This window comes from Benincasa hispida, chromosome 9 (genome assembly GCF_027475165.1).
Source record: "Benincasa hispida cultivar pf3 chromosome 9, pf3_genome.v1.1, whole genome shotgun sequence".
Taxonomy (NCBI): Eukaryota; Viridiplantae; Streptophyta; class Magnoliopsida; order Cucurbitales; family Cucurbitaceae; genus Benincasa; species Benincasa hispida.
Window position 1 is genome coordinate 37,301,155 of NC_143486.1, and position 22,406 is coordinate 37,323,560.

General features: G+C 34.7%; 2 protein-coding genes across 5 annotated transcripts; both read right to left on the reverse strand.

The window, feature by feature from the left end:
• Positions 1-8,989: 8,989 nt before the first annotated feature.
• Positions 8,990-16,470, reverse strand: TMKL1 (transmembrane kinase-like 1). Of its 4 annotated transcripts, none has more exons than XM_090318250.1 (5): positions 15,541-16,470; positions 14,265-14,387; positions 13,533-13,829; positions 10,509-12,112; positions 8,990-9,803 (listed from the first exon to the last, which is right to left on the reverse strand). In XM_090318250.1, exons 4-5 carry the CDS (start codon positions 11,941-11,943, stop codon positions 9,163-9,165), a joined length of 2,076 nt encoding a protein of 691 aa, XP_090174376.1. In that variant the 5' UTR covers positions 11,944-12,112; positions 13,533-13,829; positions 14,265-14,387; positions 15,541-16,470; the 3' UTR covers positions 8,990-9,162. The 4 variants fall into 4 exon arrangements, with proteins under 4 accessions (XP_090174376.1, XP_038900225.1, XP_038900219.1 ...); XM_039044297.2 differs by having other exon boundaries at positions 13,533-13,653; positions 14,265-14,343; positions 15,541-15,603; XM_039044291.2 differs by having other exon boundaries at positions 14,265-14,343; positions 15,541-15,602.
• LPA66 (Pentatricopeptide repeat (PPR) superfamily protein) lies at positions 15,540-18,528 on the reverse strand. The gene is made up of 2 exons (XM_090318251.1): positions 16,487-18,528; positions 15,540-15,693 (listed from the first exon to the last, which is right to left on the reverse strand). Exons 1-2 carry the CDS (start codon positions 18,399-18,401, stop codon positions 15,626-15,628), a joined length of 1,983 nt encoding a protein of 660 aa, XP_090174377.1. The 5' UTR covers positions 18,402-18,528; the 3' UTR covers positions 15,540-15,625.
• Positions 18,529-22,406: the final 3,878 nt, after the last annotated feature.

Below are 22,406 nucleotides of genomic sequence, written 5' to 3' on the forward strand. Positions count from 1 at the left end.
ATATCAAAGATATAATTAAGGTAAGTATTAGTCACATTAGATATGAGAGCAAACCAGTTAGAAATAGTATCTAGACATCCTAATCTAATAATTTAGGTAGATATCGTTTGTCATTCCCTATTCCTAATGAACAAGCAATGAACCCGATGTTCTCAATCACGATGCTACTCTGGAATTTAGTGCATTTATATGTTAATGTGAGTAGGATAGGGTTGGATATAAACTTGAATGTACAACCCTTTATTCAGTTTGAATATCTCACTTAATTTATTGACCCTGATCCTGAATCAGTTGCACCAGTCTGTAATTATGAAGATATGGTGACTAAAAATATCAATATAGGGATTTTAGAACAAAATCAAATAGACGATAAATTTGAGAAGCCGGATTTTGATGGTCATGAACATGAGTTATCTTTAAATACGTTCAATGATTTGGATATGAATGTAATAGATAGCATTCGAGAACAACGACCCAATTGTAGCCCTTGCGGATGTTGACTATCCCTAATTGTATAAGGGGGTGATTTGTGAAGACAAAGAAATGCTACAACATGTAGGCAAGTGTTTTGCTATTAAGTGTCACACACCATATGAGGTCGTTGAATCGACTCTGACGATTTGGACAATTCGATGTAAGAAGCGGGAAGAAGGTTGCAAGAGCAACATATATGCTTTTACTCAGAATTTAGTCAAAGTCATGTGCATTTAGATTATTCGATGATTACACTAGAATTTTGTGATGTCGTAAGAGAAAAACCATCCATCAGTGTGGCACAACTACAAGTCCAATATAAAAAAAAATATAGATATTATATTCCTTACCATAGAGTGTGGGAGGGCAAACGAAAGGCATTGGCTAAAGTGTTCGGTGACTAAGACGAGTTATAAAAATTGTTATCCAGGTAGCTGTATATGGTTAAGCAAACCAATCCTAGAACGTGTGTCGAGTGGAAAGTAAATGAAACGGCAACTGAAGGACATGTCATCCTTAATTCTATATTTTGAGTATTTGGACCTTATATAGAAACTTTTAATAGATGTCAGGTGGTTATTCAAATAGATGGTACCCACTTGTATGGCAAATATCGAGGAAAGTTATTGATTGCTACATCAGTTGATTTAAATGGACATCTTCTTCATCTTGAATCTTTCGTTGTAGATGAGAAGTTTGTGGACTCATGGGGGTGGTTTTTGAAACATTTGAGAGAAATTGTTACACATGAAGAGGTGTGTTTAATTTCGAATCAACATGCTTGCAATATCTTAGTAGTGAACAATCTAGAAAATAGTTGGACGGGATCAAAATGTCACCATCGATTATTCTTACGGCATATTGTCAGCAACTTCAAGAAAAAAAATACAAATTTAGTACATTAAAGAATTATATTTATCATGTCGGATGTCAATTCCAAATTTAGAAGTTTAATAAAGTCACTGAGGACATCAAAGAAATAAATCGGAGTTGTATGAGTTTTTTTTTACAACATTAGTATTGAGCAATGGACTCAAGCACACAATGGAGGCTTCAAGAACGGTGGATGACAACAAATCTATAAGAGTGTGTCAATGGAGTCCTCAAATGAGCTCGAATGTTGCCTATAAATGCTCTTGCCCAAATAACATTTTTCAAGTATGTATACTATTTTGAAAGAAGAAGAGAAGAAATAAGAGTTGCTTTGGAGCGTCGAGATAAATACATCCAATAATAATCTTTTTTTTAGTAATCAACAATTCTTTTTTAATATATTTGTAATACTAAGTCAATTAATATTCAGGTAGGCACACAAAAATTATTTGAAATTGGCTGCAAGATCTAATAAACATGAAATACAGTCATATGATTGATATGGAGGTGTGTTTCATGTGAAAATCGTACGTCATAACCTCAATGCTAAAGGAGGAAATGTTCAAATACTGAGGCTAAATAGGTCCGAGCGATATTGTTCATGTAACAAGTGGTAAGCATTTGACATTCTATGCTTGCATTTTTATGGCGGTTTGCTCACGATTTAACATAAACTACAAAGATTTCATTGAGAACTACTATAAACTATTAACATATGTTGCATGCTAATCTCCTCAATTAAACATGTACTGCATGAAGATTATGTTGGGATTGGTGTCCTAATTCTCCCGGAGTCTCGTAGTTTGTAAATTGTACACATTATTATTTATTTTATTCGACATTTACTCATATCCAATAAACAAAGCTTCATGGTTATTGTATGTAAATTTAAGCATGTATATGAGATATACAAGTGGATCTGCCTTAAGTGATAACCTAAAAAGATTTGTAGTATAAGGATTAAGGAGGGATACCTGATCCTGGTGACACTACGGATACGACCCGCTTTGTAAAGGTTTGCAAGTGTTGTGAACTACTACAGATGGTAGATCCTGACCATTCATGTAAAGACATGCAAGCGAGAGTATCCTATACAAAGAGTTTGTATAAGACCGGACCACGAGATGACTAATCTCTGTATATAACACCGTTCATACTTGAGACTTACATCTCACTTAAATGACTATAGGTGACATGACCTCAATCTTGAGTGTTTTAGGAACTCCTGTCTTTGAGGGTTGTCCTTTGATTAGTATGGGTGAATGTGGCCAAATTGCCAATCCAACATGTCTACCTTTTTGGGAATTTGTCTAATTTAGGAGCTGGGAACTCAGTTACACAAGATGAAATTCACTCCTTCCCCGAAGCAGGGGTAAGTAGATAGATTGCTCCCTTAAGGGCTGATTTCGGGTCTTGAACATAGTGGCCACAGTTTCTCTTTGGAAAAGGGAACTCAGTAATAGTAGAACTATGACTTATGTTCATTAGAGGGATCAATGGTACTTAAGGAGTTAGATGTAACTACAGGGGCATAACGATTATTGGCCCAACTGTACTTACGAGTGACCTGTGAAGGGTTATCGCACTGTTGATTGGTTGATATGGATACATAATATATCTGTAGTAAAGAGAGTGCAGTTGTCGATCTTTAGTGGAGTGTCTGGCAGTTAACGGATGGTGGATCCTGTGACTAAAGAGTTTAGTCAATTATTCATGTACCGTTGGAGCTTCAAGCTACAGATCCATAAGGTCTCCTTAGTAGCTCAATAGATTCAAGTTGAGAATCAGTTCTTGGTGTTGATTTGAAATGTTAAATTGACAAGAGAAAATTCAATTATATATGATATGATCGGTATGATGTATGAGATACATCAAGTGGAGGATTAATATAAATGAGATTTACATTAAGTACCATGAAATAGAAAAAAAAAACTATGGTTTATATGTTCCATGAGATGAAATATTAAAACTATAGGTTATAAATATAATATGGTAAGTTGGTTATCATATATATTTATAATAATATTAATTATTGGATAATTATATCGTTTTCTCTAATAACCAATTGAGTGGAAGGTTATTGGTGGTTTCATGGTAACCATGAGATAAAAGAAAAAATGTTTTCCTAATTTTAGTAGTTGTTGTAAGAGTTTCTATTTTTGGCAAGTTTTCATGGAAAGGCTGTTAAGTGGATTAGATTAACTAAATGATAGTTGAAGAGAGACTAAACGATCATGGAGTGACATTACATGATTATTCACTCAGTTGGTCATTAGTTAAACGATCGCGGAGCTTTTGCTAAACGATCGCAAAACATTTGTTAAACGATTAGGCATTGTCTATACGATAGACCTTTGTCATCTCCCACTTGCTCAATCGTTTACACAATTATTATTCCTCTGATCTCTTCCTCTAACCAAGTCCACATGGAGTCCACACTTCTGGATTCTCACACTGAGAATACCAAGGTAGCCATTGTGGTGGTGTCGTACTTAATTCGACTGAGGTCGAGGTTTTTGGAGGCCGTTCGTTGTGTTCGCGGTGTTTGTGTGGTGGTTGCTGATTGATCATGTTATGTTGCGGTCGCTGAGTTTGAGCGTTCATGTGTTGCAGTCTTGGAGATTGAACAAGCGTTCAAGATCGAGGGAGAGATGAGTCTTCAAAGATGTTCTATCCCTTTATCTTTATGTAAAGCATACTGTAATTTCGTATTGTGCATAACCTGTATGTTTCCGTTTCTTGATTGTAATTGTGTATGTTCAAGTATGAATGAAATTTGGAACGATCATTCTGCTGCTCATGGAAATCCTCATGTCTGATTTCCTTCAGATTACTAGATCATGCATCCTAATATGTCTTTCTTACATGTTGGCCCATCGTTGTTGAGAAAACTTGGTGAACCAAAGAATTCATGATACCATAATGAGATGGATTTGACAGAATCAAGTACTCAAGCAAAATGAGGATTTGGTAATCAGTTAAGTCACAATTGAAGGAAGTGTCTTTCGTTATAAAGATAAGCTCCAGACAGTTAGAAATTTTTATTGTTAGTATTTTTATCTTGTAATTAATATATTTATTGTATAATTAATATGTTTATCGTGTAAATAATTTTTTTATTATAATTTATTAAATTGTACATTATTTTTATGTTTTACTTGAGAAACAAATAATTTTTTTCGTCTAGATCATGACTTTAAACTTAGGATCGATTGATCTTGATGTTTTATATGATCTTCCATCGATCATTAGTTGTATGGGAAGATTGTACCACAAACGAGATATACTATAGATGTCGATAGGCGGCTGTTCATCGCACTATCCCACTCCACCCTAGAAATACTACCCTTACTTCATACATCCATATTTTATGGAGTGGCTAGATTGGGATTCATTCAATTAGACTGACATCTCATCACTACACTTATTGAGAGATGGAGGCCTAAGACACATATATTTCATGTGCCTATTGAATAGTGCACTATCATCTTACAAGACATAGAAGTCTTGTTTGGGTTACCTATTGACGACGAACCTGTCATCGGAGTAATGCATGATGATTGACTGGATATTTGTCAAATGTTACTTAGTGTGACCCCACTTGCCAATAAAATTAGAGGATCGAGGTTAAGTTTAACATGGTTAGTGACACGATTTCATGAGCTTGTTGATGATGTAGATGAGGAAGCTGTCATGAGATATACGAGAACATGCAACTACAGATAATGGGTGGAAATTTTTTTTCTAACAAATCAAGTCATTTCATGCACTTGATGTTCCTACCATTGTTAGTCAACCTCTATGAAGCAGGACAATATTCTTGGCGTGGAGCATGTTTGACATGATTGTATAGACAACTATGCAAAACAACAAAATTTGACATTCGTGAAATCGTTGGGCCTTTGATACTTTTACAATTATGGGCTTGGGAATGATTTCCAATGATGGCTCCATAGTTCCGACATGTCAGTGGTGATCAATTAGTTGGACGAGCCTACAGTTCTCAGTATGTTATTTTAGTTTAATTTAATTTAACAAATATTCTTATATGACTTATATAGTTAATTTAAAATCTAAAATATTAATTTAATAATATAGGTGGAGAGATAAATTTTATGGAACTAGGTCAGTTACACATGTAGTTAGTCAGTATAGATACATGTTTGATCTGCTTTAGATTATACATATTTTATAATATACCTGTCTTTAATATTTTTAATATAATATTTTATGTTTTAAATTATTTGGGAGCTTTACAAAGCTGTCATGGAAACTTTGTCGAATTTATGTACAAAGGGTTGAGACATATGGCGGACAATAAGTCCTCTCATATGTTTTCACATTGGTGAGTGATATTTTCTTGACAAGGTGGTTCAACAAATTTGGTTTCCAATAGGATGTCTCATCAAAATGTAATACCGAACCCCTATTGCATGACATTGACCTAAGAACTGAAGCTTGATCTGAAAATGTCACACATTTGTTAGTGCAATAGCACTATTGTGCAAGGTTTATTGCAATGGGGGTTCCAATTGGGCAATTTGATAAGCATGCAACTTAAAATTATATCAATTGGTACAATAACATTACAAGGCGTTACGTTACTCGTCCAAGAGCAGTTGTGGATCATTTGATACATAATTAAATATTGTCTAATTATTTTTAATTTAAATTTACTTCAAATATTGTCTAATTGTTTTATAATTCATAGAGATCGAGTAACAGTAACCTTCGTGATATTGCAAATGATCTAAACCAGGTCCCTACTATATGCAACAATAATGAGAGCTATATGGAGGAGATACATTAAATAGTATGATATATCTATTGTTCCTCCATCAGTTCCTAGGCGTAGGGGATGTGCTCAAGTAGAAGAAGATGAGTTTGACGAGGTCGACCATAATGTAGAAGAATTGTCTTCTATGGTGTAGATGCAGAGCCAGACTGGTTATGCTTGTTTGATGACAATGATGTTAGCATTTGGTTTAGGATATTATGATTCAGAGATCGGTCCATCGTCTTCATACATGCATGGACATGGGTGCGGCCGTGGAGAGCATAACAATTATTTATACTATGAAGCGCATAGAGTCACCAGAGCAACATCAAGAGAAACTAGAGCAATCTAGAGTTCAAAGTTGACAACAACAACCAACTTGAAGTCGACGACGTCCACCACGTGGGACACATTGATTTTTTTATTATTATTTTTAAATGAATGAGAAACATTAAATTGTTGTACTGATATGAACATTTAAATTTACATTTTAATATTTTTTAATTATGAACAATAGTTGTAATATGGAAGAAAAAAAGATTGAGAATTTGTTCTTTTCTATGATGCCTTTTAGAGTTGATAGTTAAGGATGTAAATTTTACTTATTATTAAGAATTACACAGGTAAAATTTTCTTATTATTAAGAAATAGAAAGGTAAATTTGCATAGAATACCTTGTTTAGGGAAGGTAAAGAAATAGTATTGAAAAAGAAAAAAAAATGGGGTCGAGTGTTGAGTGCTGGTCGAGTATTAAACACTTGACAAAGTAAAAAAACTATACTTCGTTGAGTTTTGAACACTCGACATACATCAATTAAAAAAAAATTGTACAAGTCAAATCTTCAAAACTACCATATTTTTCTTTGCTTTTTTTTTTTTTTCTAACCACAATATTTCATTAATTATTTTTAAAAGTTACAATATTTCTCCAATTTCTTCAAAGAAAACTTTCCAAAAATACATTTTTTTCTAAAGAGAAAGTCAGCCCCTTTTTAGGCAATTTGACCTTGTTTCCTTCCGTACTTTTGAGATTTACTCTGTTTCTTCGATTTTATTGAACAAAATTGGCCCATTTTCACTCTTTTAACTCCAAATCTTGTTTTCTTGCTCAAATCATGAAAATCGCTAGCAAACAATATAAAATCTAATAAAATAAAGTAAAAAATAACTCTAAATAAAAGACAAATAAAGCACTACTTTTTAAAAGGATAGCTACTAATAGTCAATCATTGATAGCTCAATCTTTCAAAATTGATAACCACTTATAGAAGTTTATTATTGAAAGTCACTGTATCTTTCTACCACTAATAGCTTAAAGTGTTAATTTTTCAAAGTTGATTACCATTGATGAAAGTGTCAATGATAACCATTGATAACTTTGTTAATCTATCAAAGTCGGTTCTAACTGATGAAAGTCTATCAATAATAGCTATTGGAAGCTATTGATAGAATATCATTGATGGCCACTGATAGCCATTGATGGAAGCTATCAGTGGCCATCAATTATAGAAGTTATCAGCGATAGTCATATTTCAAATTGAGAATAAAAGAAGAAGACAGGGGAGGAAGGATTTTTTGGATTTTGGTATGGAGGGTTGAGTGAGAATATGGATGGGACATTTTAGTCTTTTTTAATATACAGGCCTATTTTTTAGTTATATTTGCAATTTTTGTTATCCTTGTGCTAAATGTACTATTATTTTGGACATGATTGTTATTTATGTAACCAACCCTAATAAATAAAGCAATTATCATTTTAAAGATTGATATTTTGATATCAAACTCATTGAACTTTAAAAATTCAATTTAAATAGACTCAAATCTCCAACTTGTTGAATTTAAAAACAGTTATAATAGTAGCCGTTATTTATTTCAAAGTATTGACAACATAATTATATTCCATCAAAGCAAAAGTAATAATTTCTGTATAAAGTAAAGGCGATATAATGGTATTGAGCCCACATCCACCGAGTAAAAAGGCAAGAAAACATAAGACATTTGTTGCCTTTACCATGATTTCTTTGGTCCCTTTAGTTCTCTACAATTTCATGTTAACTATTGCTAGTCAGTTTCCAACCGAAAGCTGCTTCTTATCTTCAATTTCACACCTACCTTGTTGATGAGTTGAGTACGTAGAGCTGACATGCCATATTTCACATTTAAACTCTTAATCACGATGCAAAAATATGACTTTTGTTTTAAAATTCAAGAGGTGGGATGAAGATCCGAACCTCTAATACACTCTAACCAATCAAGTTATAATCGAAAATTTTCTAACGTGCAAATAGCATTTAATGAGAGCATTAGTTCATTGGTACCATTTGATTTGATTTCTTGAAGAATAATTCAACCAAATAATTTGTTTTAACAATAATTCTAAAACAATTATCGTTATTGCATTTACTCCTTAAATTTCTTTGGAAATGATTGTTAAGAAAACCCAATTTAGACATATGTTATAAAAAAGATTTATTTAGCTAGTGATAAATTCCACACCATAAACTTATTAGAGACAACTTTTTTAAGTTCGTATACATATTAGTAATGCAAAAGCGAGTATAACTTAACTGGCTTATAGATGTGTTAACGACTAAGAAGTCTGTGATTTGAATTCTTCTATTTTTATTGTCCTAAAAATATATATATATATATATATATATATATATTAACGATTTTCTAGATTGCATAGATACAAAGTGTGAGGAGCAAACAAGTTAAAATTTTGTTTCTTTGCCATAACAATTCAATTAAGGTTCCTCCACAACGAGACTTCAATCACATTTACAGATGATGGAAAACACTTCTCATCTAAGTAGTAGTTTAACCACTTCAACCAGCAAAAAGGAGAAACAGAGGCCATAAGAATATTTGTAAATACTTCTTAATTACTAGCATGAATGAACACTATCGGCATGTATTACAATTAAGTTCATGTTAAAATAAAATGTAATAAAATAAGAGAGAAAAAAGAGAGGGTGGGAGGGCATATAATGATATCAATGATGCTCATGATAATTTAAAGTGGCACAAAAAAAGGATCAAAATGGGGTACCAATTTCACTTCTTGTTTCTGTTGGGCTGTACAGAGCAGATCTGTTTCTTGGTCTGTTCTCTTCCAACTGCTTCACAACTTCATCCATGGAAGGTCTTACTGAAGCCACTGGAGCACAGCATCCCATTGCAAGCTTCAATGCCTGAACAATTCCATCTTCCATTGGACTTCTAATCCCTTTCAAAACCTCCACATCGAAAACTTCCATTGTTGTTTCCTCTAAAACTGCCACTTTCACCATTGATGGCAGATCCACAAACTCTCCATTTCTTCCACTTTTTCCTGGTTTCTTCCCAATCAGAATTTCCAATAGCAAGATTCCAAATGCATACACATCTGTTCTTGAATTGCATTTTTTCATCCGTTGCACCTCCGGTGCCTTGTACCCATCTGATTTTGCAAGCGAGACAATTTCGTCAGCTACCGATGGGATCATTAGCTTGTCAAGCCCGAATTCCGTCAGTCTTGCTGCAAAGAAGTCATCCACAAGCACATTTTTTGATCTAACGTTGCCATGTGTAATGGGCACTTCAAGACCTGTGTGAAGATGGGCTAGTCCCCGGGCGATGCCTAATGCAATCTTGTGCCTCCTAGCCCAGTTCAACACTGGTTTTCCTGCTTTAGATTCTGCAATCAATCATAAAGCAAACATTCTATGTTAAATAGTAGTATACAAACACAAACACCCTCAGTTCTAGAACATTTGTCATTTAAATTTTTCCGACAAATAGTTTTCTTGTCTAACAACTAAAGACGTCTGCATATCTTGTACGAGGAAGTCAAAATCATCTTGAAGGCTTATATGACACAATTAATTAAAGAAGATTTTGTTTGAAATTTTGACTTGTCTTGGAAGTGTATGTGGAGCTGCTCAATACAACTGTGCAGTTGTTCTGCTCAATTGGCTGCAATGGCCACATTTTTCAAGTTTACTAAAGCTATGGTTTAGATTTTTTTTTTTTTTTTTTATAAGAAACAATTTCATTGATGTAAGAATCTTAGAGGATATACAAAAGATCCCTATCATAGGGAATTTGAAAGATGGGTCCAATTTGTAATGAGAAAATCTATGCTGTAATCTTTAAGAGGTAGGGAATTCAAAAGATGGTTCAGAACTTTGTTAAAACTTTGATTATAAGATCTTCATTGAAGTAGCCACTTCCAACAATATGCATCAGTAAGATGTTCATTAAACCAACTCAAAATGGTTATTGCAAATTGCTGATTTGAAAGGGAGAAAGGGAAAAATAAAATCGAGAAGAAAGCAAAAAAAATAAGAAACTATTCTGAAATATTCAACCCTGAAAACGAAATGTATGAGAGTGTGCATACCATGTAGAAAATCATGTAAAGTTCTGATAGGCAGATAGTCATAAATAAGGAGCTTCTCTCCTCTCTTTCCCTGATAAAAAGCTCTCAGAGGAATCAAGTTCTCGTGGCGAATCTTTCCCAACTGTTTAATCACAGACAAACAAGAATTTCTGTCTTTGCAACTACCTTCCCTCAGCAGTCTCAGAGCAATGGTGCCTCCATCAGCAAGCTTTGCCTTATATATAGTGCCATAGCTTGTTTTTTCCATAACTTGCCCTGTAGCATTCAAGACATCATCCAATGTCAAATGCTCACCACCCTGAAACAAAATAAGCTTTCCTTCACCGCCAGTGCCGATACTGCCACCATTTTCTTCATCTTCTCCTTCATCAATCTCATCTTCACTATCGCTCCTACTCTTCTTCTTCTTGTTTTGCATATAACCAATAAGCAACGAAGCTAAAACGACCGTCCCAGTCATCAAGCCGATAACAAGGCCAGCAATGGCACCTGAACTCAAATGAGAAGGTACTGCACAGCTTTTCAAAGGCTCCCCACAAAGCCCAGGACTATTCCCTTCAAAAGCCTCAACACCAAACTTTGAGTTACTAAAAACAGGCAATATTCCACTGAAATTGTTGTTTGAAAGGTTCAACTTCTCCAGCTCTAACTGGCCTAAGCTCTGAGGGATTTGTCCAGACAACAAATTTTTCGCAAGATCAAGCTCTTTCAGACCTTGAAATCTGGTAATGAATTCTGGGAAAGTACCTGAAATCTGATTGTTGCCCAAATCCAAAGCCTCCAAATTCTTGCAGGTGGAGTTTGGTAAAGCAGGTTCTGGCAGAGACCCAGATAATGAATTGCCATGAAGTCTGACAGAAACAAGTTTATCACACAGATTCCAGATCGAAGGTGGAAGAGCTCCAGTCAAAAGATTACTACTCAAATCAATGTCAGAAAGAGAGGAGCTGTAACCAAGTTCGAGTGGAATGGTTCCAGTCAAAGAGTTTATACTTAGATAGAGGCTTTGAAGCATAGTAAACTCACCAAGCTCCTTGGGCAACGAACCAGTGAGATTCGCAGATGGAAGTTGCAGAGAGAGAACATGAAGAGAAGGGTCTTTGAACAGAGTGAGATTAGACCACTGTGGAGAAGAAGAATCACTGCAAACCAGTGGAGTTCCAGTAGAGAAAACCCATTTGAGTCCCCTCCATTGACAAATAGGGAGAGAGTAATTCCATGAAGACAAAAGCAAGTTTTGAGTGTCTCCTTCAAGTGAAGCTCTGATCTTTCCCAAAAGAAGTTGAACATCAGAAGAAAAAGAAGAGGAAGAGGAAGAGGAAGAAAAAGAAGAAGAAGAAGAAGAAGAAGGGAAATGTAAGGAATCACATCGTACAGGGGCTCTGATCAATAAGAAGAAGGAAATGCAAAGAGAAAAAAGCTTCAGAATCGCCATGACTGTGGAGAAAGAGGAGAGAAATGGGAAAGTTAGTAAAGTGTGGTTTTATAGAATCACCAAAGAGAGCTTCTTTCTTTTCTTTTTTACTGGAAAAGCTGACAGACTGTTGACTATGAGTGAACTGATAGTCCAATTACTCTTCCTCCAATATTCTCCACCGTTCGATCTGTACAAAGACAAACATCAGACAGATTAAGAACATCTTGAAATAGGGAACCTGATAGGTATTATTAAAATTATTTTACTGTGTTTTTCTGTATTTTCCATATTTCGTTCTGCACGCTTGCCCTTGAAATGTGCATATTTTCAGTTCATTTTCTTGTATTTTTCTTTTTGGGTTTTTCAAATTTGGTGTGGAGAAAGAGGAAAGAAAGATTTTCCATGAAACAGCCCACCAAGTTTCGTCCTTTTTAACGGATACTTGCAGAGGAGCTCTGTGTGGATTGGTCTCAAGCAGCTCTCATCACTCGACACGTGTTCCATGATCTTTTTCTACTGGTATTTGTGATGGAAGATCAACGGTGAGTGTGTGAGAGAGCAGGGTTCGATTGGTGGAGCTCACATGCAGAGTTGTGATTCTCCATTCGACTGTGGGCCACCATGCTTGTCCCAAACAAGTACTGATGGAAATTGTTGGGTTAAGTTTGAGGATTTTAAGACAAGTATCGTTGTTGCAATTATACGAATTTATAACAATCTTGTTTGAAATATTACTGACCAATTTAGTGGTTATTTGAGAAGTATATTTAAAAAGATTATTATATGTTATGCTTCTTTAATTCATTATACAAGAAGACCATTTTGCACCTTTATTTAAGGTTAATTCTTTTTATATGACTGCTCTAACGATACAAGAAAAAAAATATTTTCATGGCATAAAAGAGATGTTTTAACTGTTGAGCTATGCTTGACTATTTATAAAAATGGATTTAATTATGATTTGACTTATTACACGTAAGACTTATCCATTTTCTTCACACCATAGCTTATACACATAATATGTCAAACAATATCACTAGACATTTGATATAGCCAAAGCGTGCATAACTCATCTGACACATGATGTGTATTAGCGTTCATGAAATCTGTGAATCAAATCCACGCTCTTATTGTAATCAAGAAAAAATTGACATTTGGCATATTTGCTTGACACAATTTTTATATGTAAAATATTAGAAAGCACATCTTTGCTCACCTAGTTTAGTCGAGAATATCACAATAATCTTGCAAATCACGAATTATCTTGTTGAGTACAAGCATGTGAGAGTGAAAATTTAACTTCTATCCTTTAAATCGAAGATATATCCTTAACTGTTTCAGTTTGGTTGAGGTTAGCATCACAAACAACCTTCTTAATCGGAAACAAAGTTTCAGAGAGTTAGGCATAGTTTGCTCGCCTAGTTAGTTATAGAGTTCGTTTCAAGATAAACTTTTCTCAAACTCCCATAAAAGGTTAACCGTTATCATGATTCCTCCATTAGATTATCTCTAAATTTTGGAATCAAACTTATATTGAGATTAACTAATATTCAACTATCTTTCTTATATTAGAAACTTTGAAATCATGTAAGGTATACATTATTCACCTGGTACAAAAGCTCCACCCAGCATCTTATTTGATGTTGGAATTGCTGTTGACAAATATCACACCCACGTATCCATAAATTTGAACATGTAATACTTGTCAAACCAAAACTTCCCCTCTCTCTGTGAATCCATGAGTGTCGAGGCGAGTTGATATCAATTTATTGAAGCAGATAGAAACAAGCAATTCAAACTTGTTACAATGATAGTAGCATTTACTTGGGCCTTGTCAGATCCTAACTATATTGACTTCATTCATCCTACAGAACATAGAAAAGCTCCACTAGAGAATGACTGTTCTATAGAGCATGAGATTCAACAACTCTTAGGTAAGAAAGACAATAACCCTATGGACCTATGGTCACTCATAAGACATGAATCATCAAATCAAACAATGACAATATTTTATTTTGGTTCTTGAACTTGTACAACTTTTCCATTTTAGTGCTTGTACTTTCCAAACAGTTCTACTTTGATTCTTTGAACCTCAATAGAACTTACTTTAATAAACTAATAATTATTGGAATGGTTATCTTGAAGCACTAATTCACCAAACTACTAATGAATTAACATCGGGACGGATTAATAATGAATTCTAAAATATAAATAAATTAAAAAAAAAAAAAAAAAAAAAAACCCTACTATTCTAGCAACTATTCAAAAGAAAAAAGAATTGTTCTACAACTTTCCTTATTCAAATTGTAAGATAAGATAACATAATAGAAGTTTATTACCTTGATGGCTTTTGGTTGATGTGTTACCAAACACAATCTCTTCTAAGCTCCCAACCAAAATCTTCCTCCTGCCTTTTTCCTATTCAAACTCACGCCAATGTTTAGCAAGCAATAATTACTTTCCTATATAAACAAATAATTATGTATTTTATTATGGGACGATAAAGGAGAAGCACTGTGTATGATCTTTTGAAAGCAATCTTATTTTCATTATTATCTTTCACCACTTAACAGACTTGCTTTATAATAAAGTTTGGAAATGTGGTGTGCTTTTTAGACAAAAGATGATGAGGCAATACTAAATGTTAGGGTTCTAATATCAGCCGTTAAGAAGTTAGAGTTGCAATTTAAAGGTTGATCACAAGAAGATAAAGACAATCTAAGGTGTTAAGAAGTTATGGGGCTAAATTGAATTGTAAAAAGAAAATCCCAAATCAATTATATAGCTTTCTGGCTAGAGAAATTAATTTGTACGATAATGTGTAAGTTTTTTTTTTTTTTTTTTACAACAAAATTTAGCCATAATACTTTAATATTATGAACCAAAATAAAATAATCTTTCGCAATATTAAAAATAAAAACAAAACAAGTGCCAAAAATTTAAAATTTTAAATGCGGTTTAAATCTAAATCAAAATGATTGAAATATAGGTCATGACGTGGGTCTAAAAAACTCCCCCATTATAGGTAGTTTAATGATTTATTACCAACTTATTTAATTTTTTTAGTCAAACAGTCAAACACATAATTTCAGAACAACTTTCATTTCTATTATTTTAATCTGAAAATTCATTTTTCAACTCACGACGTTTTGTGGGTGTGTTGTGCGTGTGTTCTTCTTCTTCTTCTTCTTCTTCTTCTTTTTTAAAAAAAAAAAAATTCAAAATCATCCCTTGACTGGGTAACTCCGTTAAAAGACGAGTCAGCTTCATCAACCCACGTCAAAAAAAAAAAGCATTCTTCCAAATATTATAGAAAAACAAAAGGTACTCGTTCTTTTAACAAAATTATCTAAATATACAATATTTTAAATAAAGAAAAGAAAAAGATGGCTGTTGAAACAGAGGCTTTTGAATTCAAAGTGAGAGGGCACCCCTTTTTCGTCTAGGCAATCCATAATTTGACTGGCACAGAAAAGTACTAACAAAAGGGTTTCTGTGTCCCAGCTTAAAATTCAAACCAAGCAAAAACTTTCCAGCCAATCAAAATCTGTTCTGAATCATAAAGAAGACAAAGCAATAATTAACATGTCTCAATTCAGAAACAAGTTTTCTGACCTGAATAATGATGTCAAAACTTCATGCTTGTTGCTTTCCCTTCGCTAAAAAAGTGTTTCCCACAGGTTTTGTGCTTCCCTTCATTTCAGAAATCAGCTACACAATATTTCTTTTGATAGATTTTGTTCAGCATGGTGGAAGCATCCTCATTACCTATTTGATGAGATGGAATTGATACAGAATTATCAGTACTCAGAGAAAAGTGTCAAGGAATAACATGCACAGGAACTAATTCAGCAATGATCGACAACATAAAGCAGAAACAAATAATTTTTCAATGAGGTAGACTTTTATAAGTATATTTTTCTAGTAAACATCAGATGCAACAGTTGGCAAGAAATTGCCCATCTAGATTCTGAGCATATCTGAATTTAAAAGTAAGATCACCGAACCCCTTGGGTACTGTACTGGTAAGGGCTTAGAATATTTGTAAAGCTCCTCATTGTCTCTTGGAGCGGACTTCGGGGTGGGGGCTGATTCAGTCCTCATTAAGCAACAATTCCCTAGAACTAAAATTAGCCAATAGGCTCAGAGAAAAATCTCGTTTCTCCCTAACCCCATGGATAGATTTTTTGCCTTCATTTCAGCCTCAAAATAACACTTCAGCCGCTCAATCTCTTGCGTGCAGTATCATGTAAGCACGAGAGTTTCTCTTTGATGATTAGTTGGGGCGAGCCATTAGTATGATGCTGCCTCACGCCCCGGTTATAATATAATGTAAGTAATCACTAACGCAATTTGGTGAATAATTTTGATCAACAAATCTTCATTTGTAGAGCGATCTCCTAAATGCCTCGAGTAAATAAATAAATCATTCCATGAGACAAATGACTGATCAGAAAAGGGCTGACTTTTCCTTATGATCTTCACAATGACAATTCAATCTTCTATATTTCTGTGCAAAAGACGACGGTCATTTGCCCTAGAAGTTACCAATAATCCATACATGAACATGAGCCATGTTCAAAATGATGGAATCGTTTTCGGTCTCGCACAATGATTTGACGCTTGTAAATCAAGGAAATAAGCTTTACTGAAGCGTGACAGTCTTCACATATACGTAGGTTCTTAACGATCTTAAGCGGATATTGTGGAGCTGTACTGATTAGTCCAAAGGCAATTGCAATCTTCTCACTATGATACTGCAAGGCCCTTGCCTTGTCTTCTTCATCAGTATTGAGAAACACTTCTAAGGTGTTTGGCCTGTAGCCATTCAACCTTAATTTCATGGACATTTCTTCCAACATGGCCTGAATTTCTTTAGCTTTAGGATGGGAATCATCTTCTACAAGAAACTCATGGATTATGCCATGGATCTCAATCCAACTACATCCAGGGTCTTTTCTAATGTCCATCCCTTTCATCTTCAACCTCACCCCTGCAACCGCCTCCCAATTTCCCAAAGAAGCATACATATTTGACAGAGCAACATAGGATCCACTGTCATGAGGAGCCAAGTCCATTAAGGTCTCAGCCACACGCTCACCCATTTCTATGTTCTTGTGCATTTTACAAGCACCAAGCAAAGCTTTCCATATTACATCATCTGGTTCGATTGGCATGTTTTTGATAAGTTCCTCAGCCTCTTCCAGACGCCCAGCACGACCTAGTAAATCAACCATGCATCCATAGTGTTCAATTCTTGGTTGTAGCCCAACCACCTTAACCATGTGGCTGAAGAATGATCTACCCTCTTCCACAAGCCCTACATGGCTGCAGGCAGTCAAAATTCCAATATAAGCAACATCATTGGGCATCACGCCAGCTTTTCCCATCAAATGGAAGTAAATGATTGCATCCTCTGCACGACCATGCATCGCAAATGCACCGATTATGGCACTCCAAGTAATGGCATTTCTCTTAGGCAGCATCTCAAAGACCTGAAGTGCCTTCTCAATGCTCCCACATTTGGAATACATGTCCACCAGAGCAGAACCAAGCACATCATCAATCTCAATTTCATTCTTTCCCGCATATAAATGGATCCATTTCCCCAATTCTAGTGCACCAATTCGTGCAATAGCAGGCAAAACACTCACTAAAGTCACATAGTTTGGATCAATATTGGAACTTTGCATTTCTTGAAACAAGTTTATGGCCTCTATGAAATGCCCATTTTGTGCATACCCCGATATCATCACATTCCACGACACCACACTTCTTTGAGGCATTGAGTCGAACAGGTTCTTAGCACTCTTTAAATCCCCAAGTCTAACCAGCCCATCAATCATTATATTCCACAGAACAACATTCCCATCTCGTTTCCTCTTATCTAACTCCACTTGACAAGACCCATCAAAATCAACGAGATTCTTACAAAACAGAGAATATGCATCTTCCATGACCGCACACATTACATACATCCGAACAAGATTACTAACTACAAACTCATCCCCATAAAACCCAAACTTCACGATCAACCCATGTACCTGTTTCCCCTCTCGAAGCCTCGAAGCTCTAGCGCAGGCCTTCAACACGGAGGGGAATGTGAACCGATTGGGCTTCACACGCCCATCGCACAACATTGCGCGAAAGAGCATCAATGCCTCCGATTGGTGATGTTCGTCGTTGGTCTCAGCAAGAACCCTCAAAATGGTGTTCCAACAGAAGCAATTGGGCTCCGGCATCTGGCGGAATACGGCGCGGGCATATTCGATATCGCGTTGCGATGAAAATGCACAGAATTTGATCACTTCAGCGGCGGTGAGAGGGTCTTGAATTTGACCAGTTTTGATGAAAATTGCGTGGAGTTGCTTCAAGTCTCTGGGTGTTTTGCATGATGTTAATGCTTTTGGGAGGATTGATGGCAGTTGAGCTGAGAAATTGAGGGTCCCGTTTGGGTTGTAAAATGTGGAATTCATCGGAAGCTGTGAAAGTTAGCTTTGGGTTTTGGGTTGAGCAATGAACAGAAGAAGAAAGAAGATCAGCCAGGGAGGATTAAGTGGCTTGGCTTGCTTGTGGAATGTGGAGTTTCTCCACAATTTTGTTTCTGATTTTTCAAGGGTAATTGATAAAAATAATATTTTTCAAGTTTTGATTTTGATTTTTGGACCCTTTTTTAATATATGTTTTTTTTACCTTTAATATTAATATTGTTGTTTTCAAAACTTATTAGAGAAATATTGTTAAAGTCGAACGTTGAGAACTCGACTAATGTGGAGGTCGAACGTTGAGAACTCGTTGAACAAAGAAAAAATTGGAAATAATACATAGGCCAAAACTTCAACCCTCGACAAAGGAAATCTCGCGAATCTCGCTTAGATTGTCGAAGGTTGAAGTTTCGACACACATCCACCCTCGAGATTGCAGGTTTATTACTTTTCTTTTTCCCTCATAGAGGAAATAAAGTATTGAGATGGTATACTATATGTATCCGTGTACTCGAGCTGCTTCTAACAACTTATGCATTTTGTTATCATTTCGAATTAGACGGAGGCTTGTGAGATTGACATGAGGGGGTGGGGATGGCTATATTTCTGGGAGCGAACTCCAGGCGAATATGAAGCGCATGGATACAAGTTATGCCTTGGAATGAAAGACAATTCCGAATTAGATTTGCCTACGAATAAAATTTTGTATATTAGGTATCGAAGGTTACACACATGTCGAAACTTCAAAGCGATTAAAGAGATAAGTGGGCTGAAGCAGATTAAGGAGAGAGCGAGATTCAAAGCGAGATAGTAGGAGAGAGCGAGATGTTGAACGAGATTTTAAAAGAGAGCGAGATTCAAAGCGAGATTTTAGGAGAGAGCGAGATTCAAAGCGAGAATGTTGGAGAGAACGAGATTTAGTTTATATTGACTAATCTGACTAACATTGAACTTGGTAAAATGAAATGGTTGAATAATTGAAAAATGAGATTATTCAGGAATACACATTGAAGGCTAAGATTAAGCATTGAGTTTCTGGTAGTAGATCCATAATCAAAAAAGTATTTGTGATTATTCCAGAAGAAATGAAAGCTAGTAATCATTAATGGAAAAATAACAACAATAACAGAGAGTGAGATATTGAGCGAGAGCGAGATCTTAGGAGAGAGCGAGAGTGAGAGAGCGAGATCTTAGGAGAGAGCGATACTGAGAGAACGAGATCTTAGGAGAGAGCGAGAGTCTTCACTTTATTTGAACTTTACATAGAAATATATATAAAAAAAGAGAAAAAAGAGCTAATAATCATACTATAATTGAATAATCATTAGACTATAATTGAATATATTATAGCAAATTGGAAAGAAAAAAGAGCTAATAATCATACTACAATTGAATAATCAAACTCCCAAGTTAAAAAGAAAAAAAAAAAAAAAAAACTAGAAAATCTCACTCTCTCTCAAATTCTTGCTCTCTCCGCTCTCGCTCTTTCTCAATTTCTTGCTCTCTCCGCTCTCGCTCTTTCTCAATTTCTTGCTCTCTCCGCTCTCGCTCTCTTCCATTTTTTTTCTTTTTAACTTGGGAATTATATGTTATTCTTTCTAACCCATTTGGAAACACACACATTTGGATAAATCTTTTAGAATTTAACTGCTATTGCTCGTAGATGGGGTCATTTCATCTTTTTGGTTCATCATATTCTTATGCTTTTTGATTGTTGCTTGACATCATAAAGATTTTATTATTATTTATAATTTTTTTTTTTAAAAAAAGAACTCCATTAAAATCTTGACCTCATTACTGTGATTAAAATTTCTGTTCTTTATATCAATAATACAATCTTATTTATAGACTTGCATGTGAAGGTTTAATGTATTGATTTGATTTATTATGTACCCAAATTATTATCTAAAATATGTAAATTTGAATATTAAAGTTTTTTTTATCTCACTTTTTAGATTTAGATTATCTGATGTTACTATTTGTGTCAATGACATTTAAAAGCTTCTATATCAAAATAATTACTATTCATAATATATAAAAAGAATAAATTAAAAAAATAATATCTCATAAAAATAAAAAAAATTAAATTAAATATCTCATTTATATAAAAATAATAACAAAAATCAATGTATCCCACAAGTTAATTAAAAGAAAAATGTACAATTTTATAATAAAAAAATTGAATATACGATAAATTTATTTACTTTCCATAGATAGAGCGAGATTGTAATCATTACTTTCAATATATACATGACCAATGAGAAAAACGAGATATTGAGAGAGAGCGAGATCTTAGGAGAGAGCGATACGGAGAAAATCTTCACTTTATTTGAACTTTCCATAGAAATATATATATAAAAAGAGAGAAAAGAGCTAATAATCATACTATAATTGAATAATCATTAGACTATAATTGAATATATTAGATTATTATACTATAATTGAATAATCATTTGACAATAAATTGAATAAATTGAATATATTAGATTATTATACTATAAATTGAATATATTAGATTATTATAATGTAAAACTTTATTGATTACAAAAAAAAAAATTGAATATACAATAGATTATTATAAAAAATTGAATATACAATAAATTATAATAAAAAAATTGAATATACAATAAAATGAATATATAATAAAAAAATTATTTATTATTCAATCCCTAACTATCTGGAGCCCGTCTTAGTAACGAAGGACACTTCCTTCGATTATGTCCTAACTGGTTACAAAATCCACATCGTTGTCGAGTGGCTGGTTCTGTCCAATCCATCTCGTTGTGATAACGTGAACTTTTTGGTCTACCAGATCTTCTCAACAACGATGGATCAGGATGTAAGACGGGCATATAAATGCTCTTGATCTTCTCAACATGGAGTCCTCAAAGGAGCTCGAATGTTGCCTATAAATGCTCTTGCTCAGATAACATTCTTCAAATGCGTGAACTATTTCGAGAAAAGAAGAGTAGAAATAAGGGATGCATTGGAGCGTCAAGATAAATCCAGGACCTGTTGATCCCGATGTTTTGTATGACCAGTCCATTCATCGATCATATGTTGTATGGCGAGATCGTACTATTGGAGAAATATCTTGCAGACGTCGAGAGGCAGGATTTATTCAGTTGGACTGGCATCTGATCACAGCCTTGGTCGAGAGATGGAGGCCCGAGACGCATACATTCCATATGTCTGTTGGAGAGTGCACTATCACTCTACAAGACATAGAAGTGTTGTTGGGGTTACCTGTTGACGGTGAGCCGGTCACCGGAGTGATGTACGATGACTGGTTAGAAGTTTGTCAACTGTACCTCGGTGCGACCCCACCTGCCGACAAGATTAAAGGATCGAGGTTAAGTTTAATATGGTTAGGAACACAATTTCGTGAGCTCACAGATGATGCAGACGAGGAAACCGTCATAAGATATGCGCGAGCATATATACTACAAATGATGGGTGGAAGTCTGTTTTCAGATAAATCAAGTCATTTTGTTCACTTGATGTTCCTGCCACTGTTAGCTAACCTCCATGATGCGGGGCGGTATTCGTGGGGTGGAGCATGCTTGGCATGGTTGTATAGACAACTATGCAAAGTAACAAGACCTGAGGTTCGAGAGATAGCTGGGCCTCTCATACTTTTGCAACTATGGGCTTGGGAGCGATTTCCAACAATGGCTCCACAGCTACATCATGTTAATGACGCTCAGTTAGTTGGACGAGCCTACGGTTCTCGGTATGTTGTTTTAATTCAATTTAATTTTTATATCACTGATCTAGTTAATTTAAATTCTAAATTATCAATTTAAAAATTTAGGTGGAGAGACAAAATTTGTGTGACTAGGATAGCCACACATGTAGTCAACCAGTATAGATACATGTTTGATCTGCTTCAACCTGAACAGGTACATTACACTAAACCTAATTGATTATTTTATTCACATTTTTATTGTATTTGTCTTTAATATTCTCTAATATAATATTTTGTGTTTCAGGTTA

Excerpts from the sequence above, each read along its gene's own strand:
- TMKL1 (XM_090318250.1), bottom strand. The coding sequence starts at position 11,943 with ATGGCGATTCTGAAGCTTTTTTCTCTTTGCATTTCCTTCTTCTTATTG. Across the intron at positions 9,804-10,508 it reads TTTACATGATTTTCTACATG|AATCTAAAGCAGGAAAACCA; the intron begins GTATGCACACTC and ends GATTGATTGCAG.
- LPA66 (XM_090318251.1), bottom strand. The coding sequence starts at position 18,401 with ATGAATTCCACATTTTACAACCCAAACGGGACCCTCAATTTCTCAGCT. Across the intron at positions 15,694-16,486 it reads TGAACATGGCTCATGTTCAT|GTAATGAGGATGCTTCCACC; the intron begins GTATGGATTATT and ends CTCATCAAATAG.